General features: G+C 38.5%; 1 protein-coding gene across 12 annotated transcripts in view; it reads right to left on the minus strand.

Annotated features, from left to right (window-relative positions):
• Positions 1 to 25,516, minus strand: part of MTMR3 (myotubularin related protein 3) — a 147,798-nt gene that overhangs the window by 35,489 nt on the left and 86,793 nt on the right. For 8 of the 12 annotated variants that reach the window (XM_047698361.1, XM_047698370.1, XM_047698369.1 and 5 more), the window contains 6 exons: positions 21,863 to 21,942; positions 12,578 to 12,667; positions 11,849 to 11,965; positions 8,888 to 8,920; positions 3,926 to 4,008; positions 1,578 to 1,744 (listed from right to left, as the gene is read on the minus strand). In XM_047698361.1, coding sequence (XP_047554317.1) covers positions 1,578 to 1,744; positions 3,926 to 4,008; positions 8,888 to 8,920; positions 11,849 to 11,965; positions 12,578 to 12,667; positions 21,863 to 21,865 — 493 coding nt within the window. In that variant the 5' untranslated portion in view covers positions 21,866 to 21,942. The remainder of the gene's footprint in view (positions 1 to 1,577; positions 1,745 to 3,925; positions 4,009 to 8,887; positions 8,921 to 11,848; positions 11,966 to 12,577; positions 12,668 to 21,862; positions 21,943 to 25,516) is intronic. The other 4 variants (XM_047698372.1, XM_047698371.1, XM_047698368.1 and 1 more) reach the window with 1 other exon arrangement.

Raw genomic sequence — 25,516 nt, forward strand, 5'->3', positions numbered from 1 at the left:
CATAACCTTTTCCAGGATGGTGTGAACTCCTGTGGCTAACTCCGGGTTTCACTGGCCTGACCAGGCTCATGGGTAGCTTGGATTCCTGAGGCTTTCCTTGTGGAATCCACAGGGCAGTGCCTGTTTTTCATCTCTGCATGCACAACACCCCACACAGTCAACTCTCAATAGCGGGAGAACTGGGGTTAAGTCCTAGCTCTTTTCACTGACTGGCAGTGAGACCCAGCAGCAGGCTTTACCTCTGAGTTCCATTTCTGTGGCTCCCAAAACAGAGACTCAGTCTATCCTGCCTGCTTGATGAGGTCATGAGGGTCAAACAAAAGTATATATCAAAGCATCTTTAAAAATAAGATGATGCTTACTGTTATATTTTAATTATGAACCAGAAACTTCAACCAGTGAATGAGCCAGGAAACAAAGCGATACAAGCAAAGCTAAATTAGCCTCAAATGTTTAAAATGACCTAGGGCAGAACAGTTAAGATAAAAAATTCAGGATTAAAACTGAGGTTTAAAGAAAAAAGTCCCTAGAGTAAGCTGAGTTGGAGGAGCCTCACAAACTTTTCATTGCTTAGAAATTAAAAAAAAAAAAAGAAATTCAAGACTTTGCTCCAGGCTGGACATAATAAAGATTGAGTGTTGGACCAGCAAAGTTCTATTTATGGCAGCCTAAAGTTTACAGAAAAATACACGTGGAGAAATAACATGAACTTGATCCAAGCTATTTCTGAAGGAAAAAGAGTGGAACAAAGATCTCCTGGGAAGGCAGGAGGCCTGGACTCCAGCATAAGCTCGGCTTCTCTATTTGTCTCGAGGAAAGTTACCTGGCCTCTCTAGACCTCTGTTTCATCACCTAGGAGATGAAAGGGGTAGGGATAGGAAATCTCTGACATGAAAATAAGAATATAGGGAAAGGCCATTTTGTATGCCACTATTCTGCACGCTACCTTCACATACCTCTGGACCTTTATTCATGCAACTTGTGTTAACATTTTCCCCCTTTCTCTAATCAATGAACCCTTCCTTATTCTACCTTCAAAGCCTATTCAAAAGCTACCATGAATGTGAAGTCTTCCCAAATGTGTATACAACACTCATGGCTCCCTTCCATTAGGCTCCTTTCAACCCCCATTAACCATACTCTAGTTGTTTTTTAGGCCCAATAGACAGTGATACCAATATAGTGTTCTTCCCTTCCCCTGAAAGGCAGGAAACATGTCTATTAAGCTTAGAAGTGATGGGCACATGCTAGGTGCTCCATAAAATAGATAACGAATAAATACACGTATGCTTAGAGTCCCATTTCATGTGAAGGGTACCTCAAACAGTAGTTCAAAAAAGACACTATTTGGGGTGCCTGGGTGGCTCAGTGGGTTTAAAGCCTCTGCCTTCGGATCAGGTCATGATCCCAGGGTCCTGGGATCGAGCCCCGCATCAGGCTCTCTGCTCGGCAGGGAGCCTGCCTCCCCATCTCTCTGTGCCTGTCTCTCTGCCTACTTGTGATTTCTGTCAAATAAATAAATAAAATCTTTAAAAAAAAAAAAAAAGACACTATTTGCACATTTTAGAAAGGTCTACCTGGTCTGCATAGGTCTCCATGTTGCTCTTTTTCACTGGCGTAGACCTCCATGCACCAAGCGTGGTATGCAAATGAGAATAGATCTTCTATTTTCGCAGGTGGTCGGATTGCATTGTTCAGTCTCTTGAGCCACTCTTGACACTGCTCAAAGGTTGAGAACTGACACCTTTGTAAAGCCAAACAAGTATGGATGTAATTAGCAGATGGCTGACAATGAAATCTGAGGGAAGCCACCATTTCAAGAGTGCCTACGTCCTGGTGCAGTGACAGCTACAATCAAAAGAGCATCAGAGGTGGCCATTCACACGTTCATCATTTATGATAAAAAGAGGTCCAATAAATTTTAGCCAATGGTACAAAATGTCAAAAGAAAAAAAATGGACGTGTGAAAAACTTATTTTTAGGCTGATGAAATTGCTTCTGAGATTGATTAATGGTAATTATTAAAGTAAAATGGCAGTGTTCTCTTTCATGAGTAAGGTTTCCTCCTATGTCTTCCACCAAAGCTTTAGAAAGGTTGTCAAGAAATAGGTTATAACAAAACAAAAAGAACTTCTCCTAAACCTACCAGGCCAAGCTCAAAAATAAATCACAGCACAACTTTTGGCCAGTTTGATAATAATTTCAAAATCTAACTCAGCAATTAGAATAAATCAGCAACTGTAGATCCAAAATAAAACCCTGAAACTTTCAGCTGTGACCATGTAGAGAACTAAACAATTCTATTAGAAATTGTAATTTTAGGTACATTGTTTGATTCAATTAGGGTAAAAAATACTTCACCTTTTCAAATGCAGACAGTGTTTAAACTGAGTAATTAATAAACAAGCTTTTTAAATGTAAGTTGTAGTTAGTATCTATCAAAAGCAAGCCAATCTCAATGGCTAAAAGGCAACTTATATATCTTAAAACCAAGGAGGTCACTTCAACCTCTTCCTCATTCCAATCAATGTGGCTCATCAATATGCCAACACACAGTGTTTACTGGCACTCCAAAATCAAAGTGATAAGGGAATTCAGAACTTCTAGAGCTATTAAATTTAAAAACACATTTCAGGCATCATTTTGCAATCATTAGAGTAAAGATTATATCAGATAAAAACCAATGGATGTTAAATCAATGGAGAAACTTGACGAAAGGCAGGATATTTTCATTGTCTTAAAGTGCCTCCTATGGACAGTTTATTTGTTGTGAAGGAGAAAATGAAGAAATTACACAGAAAGCAGGTGACACCTCAACAAGAATGATCAAAATTAACATCACTAATAAGGGACAGATGGACAATGCTTGCCTCCAGATGTAATAGAGCACCCTGAGAAGGATACAACCTACACATATAGTACTGTAGCCAAGAATACAGAACCTCAATTTAATCATAAGGAAACACTGTACAGATATAAAATGAGAAACATTCAATTTAAAGATTATATTCTTTAAAATGTGAATGTCATAAAAGAAAAAAAGGGAGTGAAAAATGTTTCAGAGTAAAGAAGGCTAGAGCGGCGCCTGGGCGGCTCGGTCAGTTAGGTGTCAGCTCAGGTCATGATCCCAGGGTCTGGGACGAGTCCCACATTGGGCTCCTTGCTCAGTGGGGAGCCTGCTTCTCCCTCTGCCTGCCGCTCCCCTGCTTGTGTGTGTGTGCTCTCTCTGACAAAAGGATGAATAAAGAAAATAAATTATAAAATAAAATAAAATGGATGAATACATATTTAAAAAAAAAAAAACTAAGAAGGCTACAGAATCACAGCAACTAAATGCAATACCTGACTTTGCATGGATCCTATCCTGAATAAGGTGGGGGTGAGAAAAATGCTATAAAGGGCATTATTAGGTCAAATGACAAAATTGGAACAAGGATAGTAGACTGGATAAAAGTATTATGAGTGTAAAGTTGTGAAGCTGATAATGATACCATGGTTATGTAAGAAAATATCCCTATTCTTAGGAAAGCACACCAAAGTATTTCAGGGTGAAAAGCCAGGATTACATAACTTACTTTCAAATAGTTCAGAAAAAGAATCACTCAAACACACACACACACACACACCCCACCTGCAAACAATAAAGCAAATGGGGTAAAATGTTAACAGTATTGGTGTTCTTCGTAATATTTTAACTGTTGCACTTTTTTTGGTAAATCTGAAATTATTTCCAAGTAAAAAACTTAAAAATCACTTTTCAAATAGGAAACTAGCCTAAAGATGAAATATTTCAGGCACTAACTACTCAGAAATATTCCTAACAAGGCTGACACTCAAAGCTGTTTTTCTGTTACCAAACCACGAATCCTTTCTTTTAATAATACATATTTTCCACACTAAAAAACAGCATAAACACATCACATACCTGATAACTTTGCAGTCTTTGCAAGTCAAATGAAGCTGAAATATATCTCGGCATTCAACACTTTCTATAAGCTGTAATGGAACCTGCAATTAAAAAAGATGAAGACCCCTTAGTCAAGAAGGCATTAATCCCTCAGTTTTCTCAGTGGGTTCAACAAGAAAGATCCAAAAGCTCTACAAGCGAAAGTAGCAAACAAAGCCGCAAATTTATCTGAATCAGTAGTATTCAAGTGATTTACTACTGAGTCAATTAGGGTTTCCCCTCCTTTCCCTCTAAATCAATAGCCTCAAGTCATGTCTGAGCATGAAGACAAGGAATGAAACAACAGGGGAACAGGTCATTTCTCAAGTATCAAACTCACAATCTCTCCAGGTACTACTTTACACACTACAGCTAGCTGTGATTTGCAATGACAAAGCAGCTGAATGGAACCAGAGTGGTAATCTGGTCTTGTTCATAGAGAAGAAGTGCAGATCAAGGTGACGGTAGGACTACACTTATTTGCCCCAAACAGCCAAGTGGACTTGTGGCTTTGTTTTAGCAAAGGAACATCCTGAAAAACACTGGAGATCTAAACTGCCCACAAGCCACACAGGAAAGATGTGGTTGCTTGTCAGACTCTATGCTCAGTAGAATAGACTCATCTAACATCTAGATGTTAGAATAAACATCAAAAAGGAGGGAGCAGGCCACACAGTGGTCAAAGGTCCTAAAACTAGCTAGGTCTAATTTGCTTCAAAAAACCAGGAAGATCCCTGTCTGCCAAGTGGGGCTTGATGTATGAACAAGCTGGAATGGTTCTCTCCCTGCCAATCTGGTGAGCAGACTCTACAGAACACAGAAGTAAGGACAATAGTGGAGAGGGCTGGGAGAAGGAAAGGGAGGCAGATAGGGAAAGCATCTTAACAGGTGACAAATCTTCAAGCTGCTAAGAGAATCCTCCCCCTCTTGGATCAATTCACCTTGATCTCGACCCTTGGTTTCAGAAACTAATTTCTAAAACTTCTCAAGAGAGCCTGGTAAAATAACTAGATACACTCACTGTTTAGAGAAGGGGTCTCTTATACTGTATCACGCCCAGGCAAAATGTAGCTCTGACAATTCCGTGTAGCATTCCAACAATTCATGTTTAGCATAGGAAGAGACAGGCAGTCTCCAGCACAGAAACAAGAGAGTGCTGCCTGCACAAGGTGGCCATCATATTAGCTGAGCCAGTTTCAGAAACGGGCTTCCTGCAAACTCTGCCCCACCATGCAGTTGCCAGAGTCAGCAGAGAACTCTCAGAAAAATGATGTGAGAATCAAAAAGAAGCCCAGTGCTGGATGTCTGGGATGAGAAACAGAAACTGGGGTAGGGATTAAACAAGAGAAGCAAGCAAAATAATATATAGAAAATGGGAGTTTCTACCTCAGAACTCAAACTTCTTGCTTAGTTCTAAGTCTATAAACTAAAAATTCCCTCATAATAGTACTGGGAGTAAGTGAAGAAATCTTGTATTCTGAGAAAAAATGAACTCTGGCCCTCTGGGGGGGGGGGGGGGGCGGGTGTGGGTGTGTGTGTGTGTGTGTGTGTGTGTGTGTGTGTGTGTGTGTGTGTGTGTGTTAAGATTTTATTTATTTATTTATTTGACAAGACAGAGATCACAAGTAGGGAGAGAGGCAGGCAGAGACAGAGGAGGAAGCAGACTCCCTGCTGAGCGAGAGCCCATGCAGGGGCTCGATCCCAGGACCCTGGGATCATGACCTGAGCTGAAGGCAGAGGCTTTAAGCCACTGAGCCACCCAGGTGCCCCTGGCCCTCTGTTTTTAAGTCCAGGTGCTGTGAGACACTAGCTGATGCAGCTAAAAATTCTTTCAAGACCTGTACATCTCAGAAGGAAAAATACAATATACATCAATGGGTAGGGATAAGCTGTAAAGGAAGACCACAGATTAAAAAGATAGAGATAGGTGGCACCTGGGTGGCTCAGTCTGTTAAGCGGCTCAGGTCATGATCCTAGGGTCCCAGGATGGTGCCCCACGTCAGGCTCCCTGCTCAGGGGCAAGTCTGCTTATCCCTCTCCCTAAGTTTGTGCGCACATATACACACTACCACTTTCTCTCTCCCAAATAAATAAATAAAATCTTTAAAAAAAAAAAAAAAGATGGGAGACTGGAAGAGGACACTGATTTGTCTGTAGGTCAGTCCTTTGGGTGCCCTATAAGACTCTCATACTGCTTTTGGATGCCCTGTAACAGACTCTCATATTGCATTTGCTTTAATATAACCCCTTTCCCTTCTCCCTCCCTTCCCAAAAGTGGCTGCAAGAATGGCAATTAAGAAGCCTGAATTCTAATCTCAAATTTCTAAAACTTTACCAAGTCTGCCTACTTCCTGACTTCCTTGGACCAATTTCCAACCTGCCTGTATGTTTTCTGAACATCAAATGGTCACAGCATAGGAAGTCCCAGGCAGAGGGAACAGGAAGTGTCTGGAGTGGAGTGAGAGTAGCTTTACAAATCCACATGGAAAGGCTGCTCTCTCAGAAGTCACCTGCATCCCAGGTCCCCTTCAGTCACCTTCCTTATAACTATAAAATCTGAAAACCAACTAATGCTAATAGCAGCTGCTGGAGGAAGTGAACAAGCCCGTGCTACTGTGCTCTAAGGAAGAGATAAGCTTTACATGCCCTACTGTTGAATCAGCCTGCATCCGGACTTCCAGAATAATGAAACATCTTAGAGCATGCAAAAGATTTGCTACCTAAAATGCATTCGATATGCAAATTTTCACACATTTTAACATCACAAATTTAAGGAAGAAGGCTAAAAATACCAGATGCTAGTATGCAGATACTACTAGCAAGTCACCAGAAACCACCATGTGTATTCAAGTCATAGATATGAAAAACAGATTTCTTTTTTTAAAGATTTTATTTATTTATTTGAAACAGAGAGAGAAAGATCACAAGTAGGCAGAGAGGCAGGCAGAGAGAGGGAGAAGCAGGCTCCCCACTGAGCAGAGAGCCCGATTCGGGCCTCGATCCCAGGACCCTGAGATCACAACCCGAGCCGAAGGCAGAGGCTTAACCCACTGAGCCACCCAGGCGCCCTGAAAAACAGATTTTAATGCTCATGCAGATTGTCACATGCAGGGAAGTTTAATATGCAGCAATTTAAAAAAAGAGACATATAAGAGAGAAATACGTGATTTTATATACCAAATGAACAACTACCTTTTTTCTTCTCCTATCTACCCCAACGTTCCCTCCACAGACTGCCTCCTCTTCCAAAAAGGCAGAACAGGCCTTTTCCTCTTACACACCCAACCAAAACACACTAAGTTTCTCTACTTTAAGGCCTGCTCCATTGCTTTAGGTTTCTCAATTTTCCTCACACATCAAGAGGATCTCTTACCATTTCTGTAACCAGGCAAACCCCATATTCAACCCTATTAGCAAACAATTATAGATTGTCTTTAATCCATACCATTGAATCTAGGCCGTTTTATAGCCCAGGGAGGTTAAGTTTCTACACTATAAGCTAGTGGCAAAGACAGGACCAGAATCCATGCACCTATCTTCTAGCCCAAGTTCCTTCCATTTTAATGGTGCACCTTTCCTTCTTCCTCTAAGATTGCCCCTCCTTGACGTATGAGCTCTACTTTAATGTTTCTCTCAGAACTAAGTGGCCTCTCCACCAGGGACCTTCAAGAGGAAAATAGAATTTAAACCAGATTCCTTATGTACAGTTCTATCCATGGAAGAGTACGAAAAAATCTAAAGTCACATACATTCAAAATCCTCCCTAGCAAACTGATTCAGTGTTTTGTAGCAACTCATTTTCTTTTTGCTTCTTTCACCTCTACCTTCTTCCTGCAAGGTAATTCTAACTTCCTTTACAGTGATTTTCCTCTTATAATCTCCACCAAACTCATGCTCAAACAATGCATCAAACACACTCAGTGCTGTTAATTCCTCAAAAGGCCAACAGTTATATCATTGGCATCAAAATTCATAAGAGCATCAATCCAAAAAAGGAGAAGAGCAGCAGTTAAAAATTATAATAGACATGCACAGTATTAAAGATCCATAGTACTATCTCACTCCAGAGGGAATTTTATGTCATCATATCCTAGTATGTTTACTTTAATTCTTTCTCGGTTTGTGTGTGTGGACATGCACATGTGCAGTATTTTTAAGCACCAGAATTTAAAAGTGGGATAGGTCTATCTTTTAAAAACAATGCCCTTTTTATAGCCTGAATGGAAAGTACTAATTTTGTACATCCATTTGAATTAAAAATGGCAGTAATTGAGTGAAAATGAGTCTAAACCTAAAATCTGTAATAAGCTATGAAGTATCTGGGCCCTAAATCTTATATAGAAACCAGTCAGAAGAAGACTGTCACCAGTTAAAGATCCAAACTCTACTGCTCACATTTTATCTTTACAAGCTGCTCTTCTAGCACTGATTCAGAGACTTCTGCTGGCATATGAATACTGCGGCCAAGGTGCATGAAGGAAGGGTTGACAGTAACCTCCTTCTGATACTTGGGTAAAAAAGATTTTTGCTATACTACAGTTAGACAATAAAAGAATGTGAAAAAATGCTAAGGAAAATGTTTGCAGATGCTACACTTACACATTTTTCCTAAAAAGCATTAACAGGCCAGCCTGGAAATAGAAGCTCTACTGTCTTTTTAAATACTAATGCTGATGTTACAAATTACTCCTAGTTGAAACTCACTTTACATGTTTTGAGGATCACAATTCCATCTGTTTATGTACACAGTATGGGGCTTTTTCCTCACTCCACAAATTGTTCTCATCATAGTATACCACTAGCACTTTGTCTAGTAAAATGGAAGGGATTCATGCAGAGAGGACAAATTCTGCTGCTTTGCAAGGTGAGCTTCTGACAGTCAAAACCAACTTGTTCCAAAGCACAGGTGCAAAAACCACCTAGGATTCTCATGCTACTTACTGGGATTTCAGAAGCAGCAGATTGAGAGGCAGTCTATTGAATTACACAACAAAAATTGTTTTAAATTTTCATGAATTCACTTGAACACTTACTTGTTTATAAATGAGCTGAGCAAAGAAATATACCTGTACATATGCAAAAATACAGTTTTGGAAAAGCACAGAATGGGAGCAATTCATACCTTAAATGTTACAAATGAACTCTCCTACAGACGTTCTATATTCTAGGACTTGGAAAACTGGTACCTAGTGAATATATTTAAAGTAATGATGTTATGGTATCTAAATCTACAGGCATGTTTTATTCAATGTGCTATAAAATTAAAAGAGAATATATGATATTAGGTAGCTATTTAAAACTTGATGGTAAGTCATTTTCTAAAGTGCTTAATATGTTGATTTAAAAGGCAAGGAAGGAAGGAAGGAAGGAAGGAAGGAGAGGGGAGTGGAGGGAGGAGGGGAGTGGAGGGAGGAGGGGAGGGAAGAAAGGAGGAGGGGAGAGGGGAAGGGGAAAGGGAAAGGGAAAAGTAAAGGTGGAGCGACACCACCAACTCTCTGGTCTCCCCCCAGGACCTAGTGCAGGAACAGCCACTGTTTTGTGAAGTGGTAACCACAGGTTTAAGAACCTTAGCACTAACCATGATGTATTTGTATGGAGAAATCCCAGTCTCTCTTGATCTGAAACGTTTAAAGTTGCTGCAATGCCAAAATACTTTTGAACAACCATTTCTGAGTGCAAAGCCATTATCCTGGGACTTTTACATGACATGCAGATTCTATGCCTTAGAGGGTTATTATGCTGAGATAACACTTTTAGGTGAGGAAATGGGTCAAAAGTAAGAACAGTGTAAATTTTCTTAAACACTATACCTCAATCATAATGGGGAATCAACAATTACAGTAAACAGCCTACTACTCATATACTACTGTTAGAGATGATGATGACACAGTCCTAGACACACAGAAATTTGTTTTTAAATAAGCTTTAAACCCAAAAGGGTTTTTAAAATGGTCTAATATCCATTTCAAACTCATATTAACTTCAATTCACTTAATATTTACTGAATACCACAGCACCAGGAAACATACTAATTCTGAAGATACAAAGATGAAGAACCAAAAAAATTTAACACATCTCATAAGTGTTGTAAAGGCATGCCTGAGATACTGAAGAAGTCAGAGGCAAGGGTAACAAACTATCAGGGAGGGAACGGAGAAAGGCTTCACAGAAGTTACCACCTAAACTGGGTTTTGACAGATGAAGAGAAATTCCCCAGGCAGGAAACAAGAGAGAGAATTCAAAGGTGTGAGGTGTGGCTGAATACTTTGAGGGTGGTGTTACTAATAATACAAAGGGGAGAAAGAGGATAAGAGCGAAACTGACAGAAAACTGACAGAGACCAAGGATCACACTGCTTAGCCTGATACCATGCTAAGTAATTTCATCTTAGAAATATTGAAGAAACAATGGAGGCCTTAGACTGGTAAATGACATGATCAAATCGATGCTTTCTCTCCAACAGACCCTATTTCCAAATAAATCTAAAAATAGCCTCGGAAATACCTGGCTCTAAGGCAGGAAGTTGAGAAATAGGGGACAATATGGAAAAATACAATAACATGAAACTGTATCATCCCCTCATGCAATTTAATTACAATTTCATTAATTCCAATCAGATAAACAATTTAAACACAAGATTAAACTGGGCAATTCTACTAATTATACTGTCCTTACTTTCACAGTGGCTGGGAAACAAATTCTGGTTGCCAGGATTTTATAGGAGTTTTCATCCTGTTCCCTCCTATCATGACCACCCAATATCAAATGGACCTTTCTAAATACAGTGCTATATGGTATGAATGCACAGCATGCCTCTTTCCTTGATGAATCCTATGTGTATTTTTAGCTGATGGACAGTCAGAGCCCAGATCTACACGCCAAGAGAAATGCAGGCCAAAACAGCTCTTTGATATAAATGTTTAAATACAAAAAATAATACTACTACATAAATAATAAAAGCCAATTATTTTAAAAAGGACAGCATTTCAACAAACAAAAGAATTTGACAAAGGAATTAGGTAACTTCTGCACCACTGAGTAAAATAAACTTAAGTGACAGATTTCAAAGAACCCAAAATGAACCCCAAAACACACAACGTAAAGTCTGAATGAAAGGAGAGTCATTCATTATAAGACTTTTATAAGAAGTCTTAATACATTTCTCAGGGCTCGAATCAAACTGTAGAAAGAAAGCCACAATACTAGCAAAGGAAAAAGGAAGAAGGCATTCATTTGGTGGAAGTGTATGAACTTGCATATCTTTGTGGTGAAGGCACATTCATTGAAAACTAACGATGGCAGTGCACTGAAGAACCAGTTCACTGAGAATACCCTCATAACTGAAAAGGGTAAATGTACTCTTGAGAACTGAGGGCCTCCCTTTTCTTCAGTAATACAGTCCATTATGCAAATAAACATTGTACTTAACATCCATGCTTATTCCACTAAGAAGCAATTAGCATTAACTTCATCCTATAATGAGAGTTTGCATGGAGTTCAAAGTACACCTCATCACCTGACATCAAGGTCCCAGAAATTATCTCAACTGAGGCAGTTGTTAAATACTAAAGATTGAAGAATAAAAGCCTATACAGCCTTTGTACCCTTATAAAGTTTAATGATACACCATTACCTAGTACAAATCGTTTGGTGTTACTAAAAAATGGACAATTCAGTTGACAACTACGTTTATCATTCTGAATCAATAGTAAGAGTTGCTTGTTAACCTAGTGTGCCCTGAGTGCTAAAGTAAGAGAGTGAAAAGGAGAGCACATAATGTTTTCATACCCAACTGTGTGTATAACACTTCTCTCTTTGAGAACATTAACAATTTTTTTGGTTTTTTTTTTTACTTCCTTTCTCCCTCTACTTTAAGTGGGAAAACAGTTGGTAATCACTTACATTAACAAGAGACTCCTTGAACTTGATGTGAAGTCTATAATTAGAAAGGGCAATGATGGCATCCTCAGCACGGCCCACATACTCTGTGCTTTCTCCATGAAGTTCGAGAAAAGGAACCTTCAAAACGGAAAAAGAAACCTTTCAGAGTTCTAAAGCAGTAAAGCAAAGTCTTCAAGTACAGGCAGGACAAATGGTTGATTAAGACCTGTCACTCAAAAATAAATAAGGGACTTGAAAAGGATGATTTATATCCACATATCAAATATACCTGGTTATTCAAATTCCAGACTACTGAAGGAATGACAGAGAGATAATCCTCTCAAATAACGAATTCTCAAGAAATAAGTCTTTCTAAAAAGAGAGACTATGGTGCGCCTGGGTGGCTCAAAGGGTTAAGCCTCTGCCTTCAGCTCAGGTAATGGTCCCAGGGTCCTGGGATCAAGCCCCGAATTGGGCTCTCTGATGGGCGGGGAGCCTGCTTCCCCCTCGCTCTCTGCCTGCCTCCCTGCCTACTTGTGATCTCTTTCCCTGTATCAAATAAATAAATAAAATCTTTTTTAAAAATAAATAAATAAAATAAAAAGAGATTGTTTTCCAGGTTGCATTTCTACTATGAGTATGGTTTAGGGAAAAACAAAATTATACAGTGCATTACTTCAATCCATTAGCTCTGCTACTGTTACTACGAGGTTAAATACTTATTTCATAATCAAAGTAGCCTGTAATTACCTGAAGATTCTCATCCTCCCGGATCAGCTGCTTCCTGGGAAAAATCTGATTGGCCTGGATGCACTCAATGCTGTGCCGAGTCTCTTCATCCTGGAAAAACCCAAAACCTTTAAATAATTTCAAAGCTCTCAGTCATCCATATTTTATTTTTCTGCCATGTCTAGTAGTATGATCACAATTCAGAGTCCAGTTACCAAGGTGAACAGGAAGAAAGCCCAAGGAAAAAATATTCATCCCCAAAGTGTTCCATACAATATATAAGATGTCTCTAGTGAGAGAGGACATGGATGAAAAAAAAAAGTTGAGCGTAAAGAACATTTTTACTAAGCACAAATAAATTATAACACATTACTTGTAAGAGAAACCAAGACAGTTTTTTCTCTTTGTTATAACCTTAAATTCTTATTTTTGAACGCTATATCCTGAACTACTGAAGAATTAAATGATGTGATATCTACAATTTGCTTCAAAATAATTGGAGGGGGAAGGGTAGAAAGGAAGTGAGTGGGAAACAAATGAAATAGGATTATCCATGAGGGATAACTGAGAAAACTGGGAAAAGCAGGGGTTCACTAAACCATTGTGTCTACTTTGGTTAGATGTAAGATTTCCACAACAGAAAGGTTTCTTTAAAAATTTAAGTTTAGGAACTGAATCCCTCAAAAACTGAAAACATGTGAACCACTGTCCCTAGTTTAATCTGCCTTAAATTATGAAACATTTCTATTACGGCAATTTAAAAAAAAGAACCACTAAATTCTCATCTAAATAGCACTTGAACTAATTATAATGTGTATTTAAAAAGTAGTTTTTTAGGGATGCCTGGGTGGCTCAGTTGGTTGGACGACTGCCTTCAGCTCAGGTCATGATCCTGGAGTTCCAGGATCAAGTCCCGCATCGGGCTCCCGGCTCCGCGGGGAGTCTGCTTCTCTCTCTGACCTTCTCCTCACTCATGCTCTCTCTCACTGTCTCTCTCTCAAATAAATAAATAAAATCTTTAAAAAAAAAAAATAAATAATAAAAAGTAGTTTTTTATATTATGAATTTTTATGGTTTAGGAAGACAGGAGTAAAGCAATCTACTGGAAAGCCTAACTGTAAATTATTATAGAATCTGTTTTATACAGCACATTTTATAAGAGCAAAAGCCTATCGTGTCCTCTGACAGCACTAAGAATTATAACCACTAATTAGAGGACAGTTCTATCTACATGTTCTGCTTAACGCAATTCCAGCAATTCTTTAAATTTCCTCAAAGGAAAAAATAAATCCTACCTATAAATAACATGCTACCTATAAATCCTAACTATAAACCCACTTATGGTTTTACCTAATAGCAATCTTAATCATAACACAGTAACACTACTAATGTGGCTCTCAAAGTGAGATCCACAGATTCTGGGACCTTTCAGGAGCTCTATGTGGTCAGGAAACACTTCCACATTAGTACTGAGACATTATCTGCCCTTTTTCACATTGACCTTTGTACTAACAGTACAAAAAGAATTAACAGGTAAAACTACTGACACCTTAGTATAAGCAATGACACCAATTTCACTTCAAATGTCCTTGATAAAGCAGAGGAAAAATGATAAAATTTTATTTAATCTTGACCCTTTGGTAAGTCTTTTTTTATATAGGAAATAACATGAAACACTTCTGCTACATACTGACATGTTATGGTTGTCTCAAGGTAAAGCATCCGTGCAATGGTTGTTGTTTTTTTGTTTTTTAAAAGATTTTATTTATTTGACAGTGAGACAAGCGAGAGAGGGAGCACAAGCAGGGGGAGTGGGAGAAGGGGAAGCAGGCTCCCCACCTAGCAGGGAGCCCAACGTGGGGCTCAGATCCCAAGACCCTGGGATCATGACCTGAGCCTAAGGCCAACACTTAATGGCTGAGCCACCCAGGTGCCCCTGTGCAACTGTTTTAGTTACCAGCTAAACTAACCAGTCCCCCCCCCCCCATTAAATACCATTTTAATTGAAAGAACATCTGACAAACTATAATTCAGACTTAAACTGGCAGGGTTTTTTTCCTACAAATGACATCATTAATTACTAATGACAAAGCTTTTAGGTGAAAATTTGAATCTTGGAAAACCCATCATCTGCTAAAATGAAGAGCTCCACAGATTCCCAATACTTAAGCAGACTTTTCTGACAAAATCAGAGCCAATACTACCAAATGTGATTTTTATTTTCATTTTTTTTTAAGATTTCATTTATTTATTTGTCAGAGAAAGAAGCAACACACACGTGCCTAAGCAGGGGGAAGCACAGGCAGAGGGAGAAGCAGGCTCCTGCTGAGCAAGGAGCCCACTCAGGACCCAAGCTGAAGGCAGATGCTTAACCGACGAAGCCACCCAGGCACCGCCAAGTGTGATTTTTGAAAAAAATTACAGGGGTGCCTGGGTGGGTCAGTCAGTTAAGCATCCAACTCTCAATCTCAGCTCAGGTCTCAATCTTGATCTTGGGATGGTGAGTTCAAAGTCCTATATTTGGTTCCATGCTGGGTGTTGGAGCCTACTTAAGAAAACAAAAAGTAGAGGCACCTGGGTGGCTTAGAGGGTTAAGCCTCTGCCTTCAGCTCAGGTCATGGTCTCAGAGTCCTGGGATCGAGCCCCGCATTGGGCGCTCTGCTCAATGGGGAGCCTAGTTCCCCCTCTCTCTCTTTGCCTACTTGTGATCTCTCTGTGTCAAATAAATAAAATCTTCAGAAAAAAAATAAAATAAATAATAAAAGAAATTATAAAGAGAAATAGGTCTATATTTGAAAGATCAACATTATTCAATTAACAATTATTTTCAAAATGACAAGTGCATAAATAATGTTACAAAATCATGCACGGATAAAAAAGATCCATTTAAAGTGCAAGATAGAGCAATGGCTTTAAATGTAGTAGAATATATTGGGGCACCTGGGTCGTGCAGTCAGTTAAGTGTCCAACTCTTCATTTCAACTCAGGTCATGATCTCAGGGTCGTGAGATCGAGTCCCGTGTCCAGCTCCATACTCAGTGCAGAGCCCACTTAGGATTCTCTCTCCCTCTCCCATTGCCCCTCCCCCATCTAAAATAAATAAATCTTTTAAAAAATGTAATAGAATGTAGTAAGTTCACTGATACAGTTTCAGATTCCACAATGCAACTAACCTTTAAAAAATATTACTTGTCCCCCCCCCTAAAAAAGGAACATATATTCCTTGCTTTGGTATAACAGAAGAATACACACAATATTCTCCAGATGGAAAAACTATTAAAATATTCTTCAAACTATATATCCATGTGAAGCCAGATTTACTTCATATTTTTCAACATTTTTTTCAACAACAAATTTTAACAAATTAAATGCAAAAGTAGACATGAGGATCTAGCTATCATCTATTAAGCAAAACATTAAAGAGATTTATAAAAATTTTAAAATAATGCCACTGTTTACACTATCTCTGGATGAGGAAAAAGTTATTTTTCATCAAAAATGTTATTTATGTTAACATTTAGTTGGTTGTTACTTTTTAAGATTTTAAGTAATCTCTACACCCAACATGGGGCTCAAACTCACAACCCCAAGATCACGAGTTGTGTGCTCTACCATATAAGCCAGCCAGGCACCCCAGTTACTATTGTTTTTAAATGAACAAAAGAACATTTTAAAGACTTCTCAGGTTTAATTCCTAATAAAGTATAGACAGACATACCCTATGTAAACAAAATCTCTCTGGGGTCCTCAATAATTCAGCAATGTAAGAAGGGGTCCTCAAAGCAGAGTTGGGAAAACTATAGCTCTATCTACTATACTGCAACTCAAAATACCATTCAAGTGGGCTCATTTGAAGTCACATTTCCTCTAAAACCATTCTTCCAGCACTAATCTGTGACCAGAAGAGCCATACAGAAACTGAGTAACAATCCCTCACCCATCTACCACATAAAAGCAGTCTCTTGGCTACTAGCTGACTGGGCCCATTCCATCCACCCACTTTATTTTGAGGCAGAAGAATCTTACCTTTTAAAGGTTTGATATTTAAAATATAGAAAGACATTACTGACTTCAAGTTCTAAAAATAAAACTGTAACAGCTTTATAAATGGCTCATGAAATAAAAAAAAATTTACGAAACATCAGTCATCATTAAATAAAGTCTTGTTATATCTGAAAACAAATCAGGTGTCAACAGAGTCACATCCCTAGGGCTTTGAGGTATTTACCTTGACGAATTAAGAAATTATGGCTGATAATTATAAAAGTTAAAGTATAAAAAATTCAATTTCTCATAGAAAAAAATAGTTTAATCAATGCAGTATATTTCAGTAAGGTTAATATCGTGTGGCTTAGAGCCTCTAAAAATATAATTACTTGGGGTGTACAAAGGTTTGTACAAAGGTTTGTAAAAAGGCTCCACTCCCATAAACACCAAAATAACTTGTTAGATAAAGAAGAAATCTGTGTCAGTCTGTTCCATTTTTATCCCTCTTCAGTCATTTCCTCCGAGGTCAATGACTGAGTGAAGGAATAACAAGGGATACAGTTATATTTGGAAGGAACTCATTTTTCTTTAAGTGTTATCTTTTTTTTCTTTTAACCAATTCTATTTCCATTATTAAGAGGTAGCTCCTGACCCAAAGATCATTGAGTATTTACACTTAAAACCAAGAAAAGATAAGAGGAATCTTGATTTTAGGAAGATTTTTCTCACAAAAAGCAACAGGGGAAAGGTAGGAAACACTGAGGGGGAATGCTTTTAAAAATTACTACATAAAAGGGGCACCTGGGTGTCTAAGTCAGTTAAGCATTGGATTCGTGATTTTGCTCAGGTTGTGATCTGGGGGTTGTGAGCTCGAGCCCTGTGTGAGGCTCTGTGCTAAGGAGTCTGCTTGAGATGCTCACCTTCTCCCTCTGCCCCTCCCCCAGCTCTAATAATCTTTAAAAAATTATTACATAGGAGCACCTTGGTGGCTCAGTCATTCAGCATCTGCCTTCAGCTCAGGTCATGATCCCGGGATATTGGGATCAAGCCCAGAATCGGGTTTCCTGCTTGGCAGGAAAGCCCACTTCTCTCTCTCCCACTCTCCCTGCTTGTGTTCCCTCTCTTGTGGTCTCTCTCTCTGCCAAACAAACAAACAAATAAATAATTTTAAAAAATTTTTCACATAAAAGTAAACATGCCTCCTTGGCATCACATTAACTTTTTGACTCAAACATATAGGCCTAAACTTTTATTCTTTTTTTTTTTTAAAGATTTTATTTATTTATTTGACAGACAGAGATCACAAGTAGGCAGAGAAGCAGGCAGAGAGAGAGGAGGAAGCAGGCTCCCCGCTGAGCAGAGAGCCTGATACGGGGCTCGATCCCAGGACCCTGGGATCATGACCGGAGCCGAAAGCAGAGGCTTTAACCCACTGAGCCACCCAGGTGCCCCTATTCTCTTCAAGATCACTTTACAGAGTCACTCATTTCTTCAAGTGATTACTGGACCTAGTTTTTTACTGACCTCTGAATAGCACAGAATTAAAATAATGTAGCAAGCTAAAAACAAAACCAAAAATGAGAACCCATTACAAATCTACAAATCTATTCTTGCTGGCACATTCACTTGGGTGCTAATCTATGCTAACGTATATAACCAAAGTAGCCAGTGAAAACTGAAAATGGAATGAATGGTATTGAACATAATAGAGAATTAAGTCAGCAAGGCAAGATCATGAAGTAATATTTTCTTCACAGTCAAATAAAATAAGTGTGCTTTTTTTCACGTTACCTATAAGGCTTTACAGCTGATTTCCCCCTTATACATAAATATGCATTTAATCACTAAGGACTTAATTAACATTAGGATAAGCTACTGACATCCTAGAATGGTATTTCATAACATAAGTTAAATTAACTGCCTAATTTATTAGTTTCTAAATTTCATGGGTAAAAATGGGTAAAAAAGGTTAAACTTTAACATACCTATTCTGATAGAATAAGGAGCTGGAAGGAGACAAAAGGGAAGGAAGAAACAGACTAGCAAGTCTTGGCCTCCTAAGAGGCTTGCAAAATTTCTCCCAGGCTACAAGTAGTAATTTTTTAATACTAGGGAGCATATATTCCATATGGTCGATTTCCTAGTATTGCTGAGGGACACCAGGTATTGTGGAATCTGGCAATTCTTAGTCTCTACCAGTTCCATAAGGTCAGTGGGACTACCTACAAAATCTTGAAAAGGGATTAGTCACCACAGTTCCAGGCTAGTTTCTGCTACTAGCTTATGTAGGTAAGAGCCGTAATCCATACATTAGAGAGGAAATCAACATTACAAAGAAATATTTAAAGAATACAGGAAGCAGAGACTGCCAACAAGTCAAAATACCCATTAACTAAATTCACATACAAACTTCCAGGCTTTAGGGGCGCCTGGGTGGCTCAGCGGGTTAAGCCGCTGCCTTCGGCTCAGGTCATGATCTCAGGGTCCTGGGATCGAGCCCCGCATCGGGCTCTCTGCTCAGAAGCCTGCTTCTTCCTCTCTCTGCCTGCCTCTCTGCCTACTTGTGATCTCTCTCTGTCAAATGAATAAATAAAATCTTTAAAAAAAAAAAACTTCCAGGCCAAAAAAAAAAAAAAAAATCAAAGAAAAGAAAAGAAACTACTGCTGAGAGTAAAATATGTGTAGGGAATACTGGACAAAATGTAAAAATGAAAATAATTATCAGTCTCATTGTCAATCCCAGTCATTATTCTTAAGACTGGTATTGAAGGCCATCAAAAATACAAATTTCTCTTGATACAATGCTTGGGATTTGTTTCAAAATAATCCAAAATAATCCAAGAGTTGACAGTGAAGGAGTCAGAAGAAACAAGTATGGCCATGAATTAATACTTACTGCAGTGGATTGATGCATATGATCGTTCACTGTCTCTCTGTACAAGCTTGAGATTTTCCATAAAACATGAAAACATATTCTCCTAATGCTTAACATACGAAAAAAGGCTTCAAACTCACTTAATCTTTATAAGCTTAAGAGAGAAGATGTTACTCAAATTAGTACAGAGGTATACATTTTAAAAAAGAAAATTTGGGGGCACCTGGGTGGCTCAGTGGGTTAAAGCCTCTGCCTTCGGCTCAGGTCATGATCTCAGGGTCCTGGGACAGAGCCCCACATCAGGCTCTCTGCTCAGCAGGGAGCCTGCTTCCCACCTCTCTCTCTGCTGCTCTGCCTACTTGTGATCTCTCCCTGTCAAATAAATAAATAAAATCTTAAAAAAAAAAGAAAGAAAGAAAGAAAGAAAGAAAATTTGGGATGCCTGGTTGGCTCAGTGGGTTAAGTGTCTGCCTTTGGCTCAGGTCATGATCCCAGATCCTGGGATCAAGTCCCGCATCTGGCTTCTTGCTCGGCAAGGAGCCTGCTTCTCCTTCTCCCTCTGCCTGCTGCTCCCCATGCTTGTGCTCTCTGTCAAATAAATAAATAAAATCTTAAAAAAAAAAAAAAAATTCAGCACTCCTGAATGTACTACACAAAAAATAAGGATTAAGCATATACAACTAAAATGCTGAAACAACAGAATACATCAATTAATTAGGATATTAATTAAATCAATGGTTCAACAACTTGCAAAATGTTATACAGCTAGTAAAATGAACATCAGGAATCCAATGAATCAACACGGGGAAATGTTTAATTCCTTTAGTGAAATAAGCAAAACAGAAATTTAATTATGCTTTAATTCCAAATACATAAAAAAATATACATGAGGACATGAACTAGGTAGAAAGGACTACAACCATGGGTTTTGGTGGTAGAATTATCAGAGTATTTGTAAAAACTTGTTATAATGTTACTTTATGAGAAATTTTTTAAAAAGTAGACACATGGCCATACTGTTCCCCGAATACAGCACATAAAAGCTTCTCCAGAGCACACCAGAAACCCCAGCAGCACCAGTACGAGAACCACACTCTTCCTAGCTACATGGTCTACAATAAAGGACAAACCTTCAGTACAGAACAGAGCTGCTTTTATAAGGCTGTCATTTGTTATTCATTAGCATTGGCATACATACCACATAAATATTAGGCAAACATTTTTTCAATTCATTAAACACTCTGTGGGAAAACCAATTAAATAAAATGTAGACTAGAGAAATAATATTAAAGGTTCTACAGTGCCTGGATATATCAAAAAGTTGTTACACCCACAAACTAAGAAAAAACTGGCCCAGCTTCAAAATGAAAGCAGTTACCTTTCTCCTTCTTTTAGTATGACATTTTTGCACAACTAGTTTTTCTGTTGTGTTTTAGTTTGTTTTTAATTTTAAAAAGCATTTTCAACCCATGTCCCTAATGAAGCTTGAAATTAACATGGCCTTTTCAATTCCTTCTTTGTGAGCCAGCATGAAACAGTCTCAATCTAAGAAACATAACAAGGTAGAAGCAGGACAATATTACGGAGCACCATTTCTTTTTTAAGCCTTGAAGCACTGTTTACATATGCTCAGGATTGATAGAAATGTGGCTGGCTCATTGCTGCATCTTCTCTGCTTAGATGGAGCACTAAATGGCCCACAAGTCACTGAAATGGCCATTATATGCTCTATAGTCAAAGATGCAGGTAGGGGGTGTGGAAAGCTACTTCACCTTCATTGGGATAAAAATACTATCTTAAATAGAAAGAGGAAGGTAGGGATATACTTCTATCCAGAAAGGTGAATTCATAAAGAATATGTGTATGACCATATCATAATTCTTCTATAGACATACCACACACACAGTTTTCACTACATCTTGCTTCCTAGAAAAAGATAAGAAACCTAGAATCCAAGAACCATGAATTTTAGTCTTAATTCCACTTATTACCTGACTGAAAAGTAACATACATTATCTAATTCACAGGATTAAACAGAAATAAACTATTCTCAGGGGCGCCTGAGTGGCTCAGTCGTTAAGTGTCTGCCTTAGGCTCAGGTCATGATCCCAGGGTTCTGGGATCAAGCCCCGCATCGGGCTCTCTGCTCGGTGGAAGGTCTGCTTCTCCCTTTCCCACTCCCCCTGCTGATGTTTCCTCTTTCACTGTATCTCTGTCAAATGTATAAGTAAAATCTTAAAAAAAAAAATAATAATAATAATAAACTATTCTAAAACACTAAAATGCTCCATTATTACTGAATAAACAAAAAAAGAAAGGTAACAAGAAGAGAGTTCAGGAAAAGAAAAGTGATTTAAAAAATAAAAATGTATGGACCTATTAGTATTCACTTAATTTCAGGATAGAGTTCAATTCCAATTTTCCTGTTATTTCTTTTTACTTACCATGACAGGAGGCCCAGATTAGAAGGAGAAATCCCCTTCCTTTCTTCAGTGTCTGGCAAGAATATCCTTTACACGTGGATCTTTAAAAAGGAAAAAAAGGGGGGGAAAAGGACAAAATTGGCAATCTTCCCCTAATTGGCCATATTTTAATTAAAGAACCACACATACATGGATCTGCAGACCTGACTAGAGTCACCCAAGAACAAGTTAAATATCACCCAGCCAATTCCCACTAGTTAAATCCAAACTCCATAATGCCTTTGTGAAAATCCTCATGGTCCTAACCCATTTGAGCAAAAATGCAGCAAAGACTCAAGTTTCTAACATTGATAGTAGTATGAAAAATGTTATAAACTTTGACTGAAATAACCCTAGCCCTACTTAAAAAACTTAAAAAATAACCCTAACCAACCTGCAAATGCAAAAACAATATTCTTGTAATACAATCGTTTTTTTAAAGATTTTATTTGACAGAGAGAGAGAGAACACAATTAAGCAGAGGGGCAGGCAGAGGGAGAGAGAGAAGCAGGCTCTCCGCCAACCAGGGAGCCCAATGTGGGGCCCAATCCCAGGACCCTGGAGTCATGACCAACGCTGAAGGCAGCCGCCGAGCCCAGGTGCCCCCTATTCTTCTAATATTATAGGATGTTTCTGTGCTGATCTATAAATTCAAAATGATCTCCCTAACTGTGAGGACCAAACTGGCTTAGTAAGCAAAATATGAAAAAACTGCCTTATTGCCCCAATATTCTATGTTCATCTGAAAGTCACACAATAAAAAGGACTGGAATACTGATACATGATAATATGTGAACGAACTGTGAGACTATTATACTAAGTGAAAAAAGCCAGGCAAAAAAAAAACCATTATTAAATACCATTTATATGAAATGTCCAGAACAGGTAAATCCATAAAGACAGAAAGCAGATTAGTGGTTGTCAGGGATTAGGCTGAAGAAGGTATAGGGAGTAACTGCTCATGGATACAAGGCATCTTTGTGGGGTAATAAAAATGTTCCAGAATTAGATAATAGTAGTGTTTAGCACAACATTAGATACATTCTAAAAATCCCTCAACTCTAAACTTTAAAAGGTAAGTTGCACGTGATGTGACTTATAGCTCAATTTTAAAAAAAATGTAGTTAGGGGTGCCTGGCTGTCAATGGAGTGTGCAACTCTCTCTCAGGGTTGTGGGTTCGAGCCCCACACTGAGTGTAGAGTTTACTTAAAAAATAAAAAGGGCACCTGGGTGGCTCAGTGGGCTAAAGCCTCTGCCTTCGGCTCAGGTCATGGTCCCAGGGTCCTGGGATCGAGCCCCGCATCGGGCTCTCTGCTCAGCGGGGAGCCTGCTTCCCTTCCTCTCTCTCTGCCTGCCTCTCTGCCTACTTGTGATCTCTGTCTGTCAAATAAATAAATAAAATCTTTTAAAAAATAAATAAATAAAAAATTTTTAAAAATAAAATAAAATTTTTTTAATGTAAAGAGTGTGCATATAATCAAACTCTTCATAAAAAACTAAAAATAATCTTACATCAAAAAAGTTATGGAGCCAGTCCAGCAGAAATAAACATTCTAGGCATCTACAGTATGGTCTCTAAAGACTAATTCCCATGGCAACTTAAAAAGTGTCAATGTTCTGTAATTTAAAAGGTTAAATTAAATATATACAAAAGCATTATTTGTATTAATTCTGAAGCATATTTGTACATGCACAGAAAAATGATACATGAATTTTTTTCAATGGCTACCCCTCTAAGAAAGAGAAGTGGGAGTGGGGACTTTTAGTTTTTATACTTTTAGATTTACATTAGTAATTAGGAAAATAAACTTTTACAAAGAAGTTTTTTTAAAAAGAAACTCAGAATAACACTGCATAAAAGGTTTTCCATTTAATCTAAGGCAAAGTGTAAAGATAATGACCTCAATCAAAAAAACAGTAAGAAATGAAGGAGCACCTGGGTGGCTCAGTTGGTTAAGCGTTGTGCCATATTACTAACTCTATGACCTTGAAAGCAAGACATACTAACCGCTCTGAGCCTCTGTTTCTTCATCTATAAATAAAAATTAACAACTGCATGAAAGACGTGTGAGGGTCAAAGGATAATGCATATGGTGTGCTTAATATAATTACTAACATACAGAAATAAGCACCTTTTAAATCATTAAGATATTCCATTACATACAAAGCACTTGGATAGGATAGTACCCACCACGGTCCTGTTTTTTTAAATACACACACTCACGTGTGTGTGTGCATACACAGTTACTTATTTTTGAACCATTCTTTTTAAAGACTATTTATTTGACAGAGAGAGAGAGAGAGACAGAGGGGGAGGGAGAAAGAGATTCCCTACTGAGCAGGGAGCCTGGCGCGGGGCTCAATCCCAGGACCCTGAGGTCACGACCTGAGCTGAAGGCAGACACTTAACCAACTGAGCCACCCAGGTGCCCCTATTTCGGAACCATTTAATAGAGAGCTGTGGTGGTGCTTGGTGGTGCAGTCAGTTAAGCATCTTGCTCTTGGTTTCAGAGCCACGTTGGGCTCTACACTCAGCACAGATTGTGCTTAAGACCCTCTCTCCCTCTGCCCCTCCCACCCTTCTCTCTCTCTTGCTCTAGAATAAATCAATTTTTTTCAAAAAATGACAACTGTGGGTGCCTGGGTGGCTTAGTTGTTCGGGCGGCTGCCTTCAGCTTGGGTCATGATCCTAGAGTCCCGGGATCGAGTCTCACATCAGGCCGCCTGCTCAATGGGAAGTCTGCTTCTCCTGCTGACCTCTCTCTTCTCATGTTCTCTCTCTTTCATTGTCTCTCTCTACCTCTCAAATAAATATTTTTTTTTAAATGACAGCTGTATAAACCATGCCTCTGTACTCCTTATTACTCTAGTATATACTTCCTAAGAACAAAAATAATCTTAAATAATCATAGTATTAGTTTTAAAATTTAGAAAGTTTAACACTGATTTAGTACATTAATTTACCTTCTATATTACAATCTGCTCAACTTAACCAATTTCATACCTCATATTAATTTTTTCCCTCAACAGAAGATCCAGTCTGTGATCACATACTGAATCTAGTTGTCCTATCTCGGGTCTCTTTTAATCTGTGACCCATATTATACTAATTCAAATAATGTTTCCTGGAATCAAAATTATTCAATCATCTCACATCTTTCCCTCCAAACCTAGACCATGTTTTTAAGAATGTAATATTTTTTAAAACATAACACTTTAAGAGTGCCTGGAATGGCTCAGTTGCTTGGGCATCTGCCTTCAGCTTAGGTTGTGATCCCAGGGTCCTGAGATCCAGCCTCGAATAGGGCTCCCTGCTCTGCAGGAAGCCTGCTTCTCACTCTGCCCCACCCCCCACCGCCTCTGTCTCTCATGAATAAATAAATTTTAAAAATCTTGAAAAAAAAAAAAACTTTAATTCATTGTTTGCAAATACAGGTACTAGATGCTTTATCAAGTCAAATAATGATTCTAAAAATAAAAATCAATAAACACTTACATTATTATGGCAATGTAAAAATTAAACCTGCAGAGCCAGGTAATATATTAGGATTACACTTCCTTCTTTAAAGGTCTAATACAGACCCACTGGGCCAAATGAAGGATAAGATTCTTATTCCAAGCATCAAAGTCAAATG

The sequence above is a fragment of the Lutra lutra genome, chromosome 12, assembly GCF_902655055.1.
Source record: "Lutra lutra chromosome 12, mLutLut1.2, whole genome shotgun sequence".
Classification (NCBI taxonomy): Eukaryota; Metazoa; Chordata; class Mammalia; order Carnivora; family Mustelidae; genus Lutra; species Lutra lutra.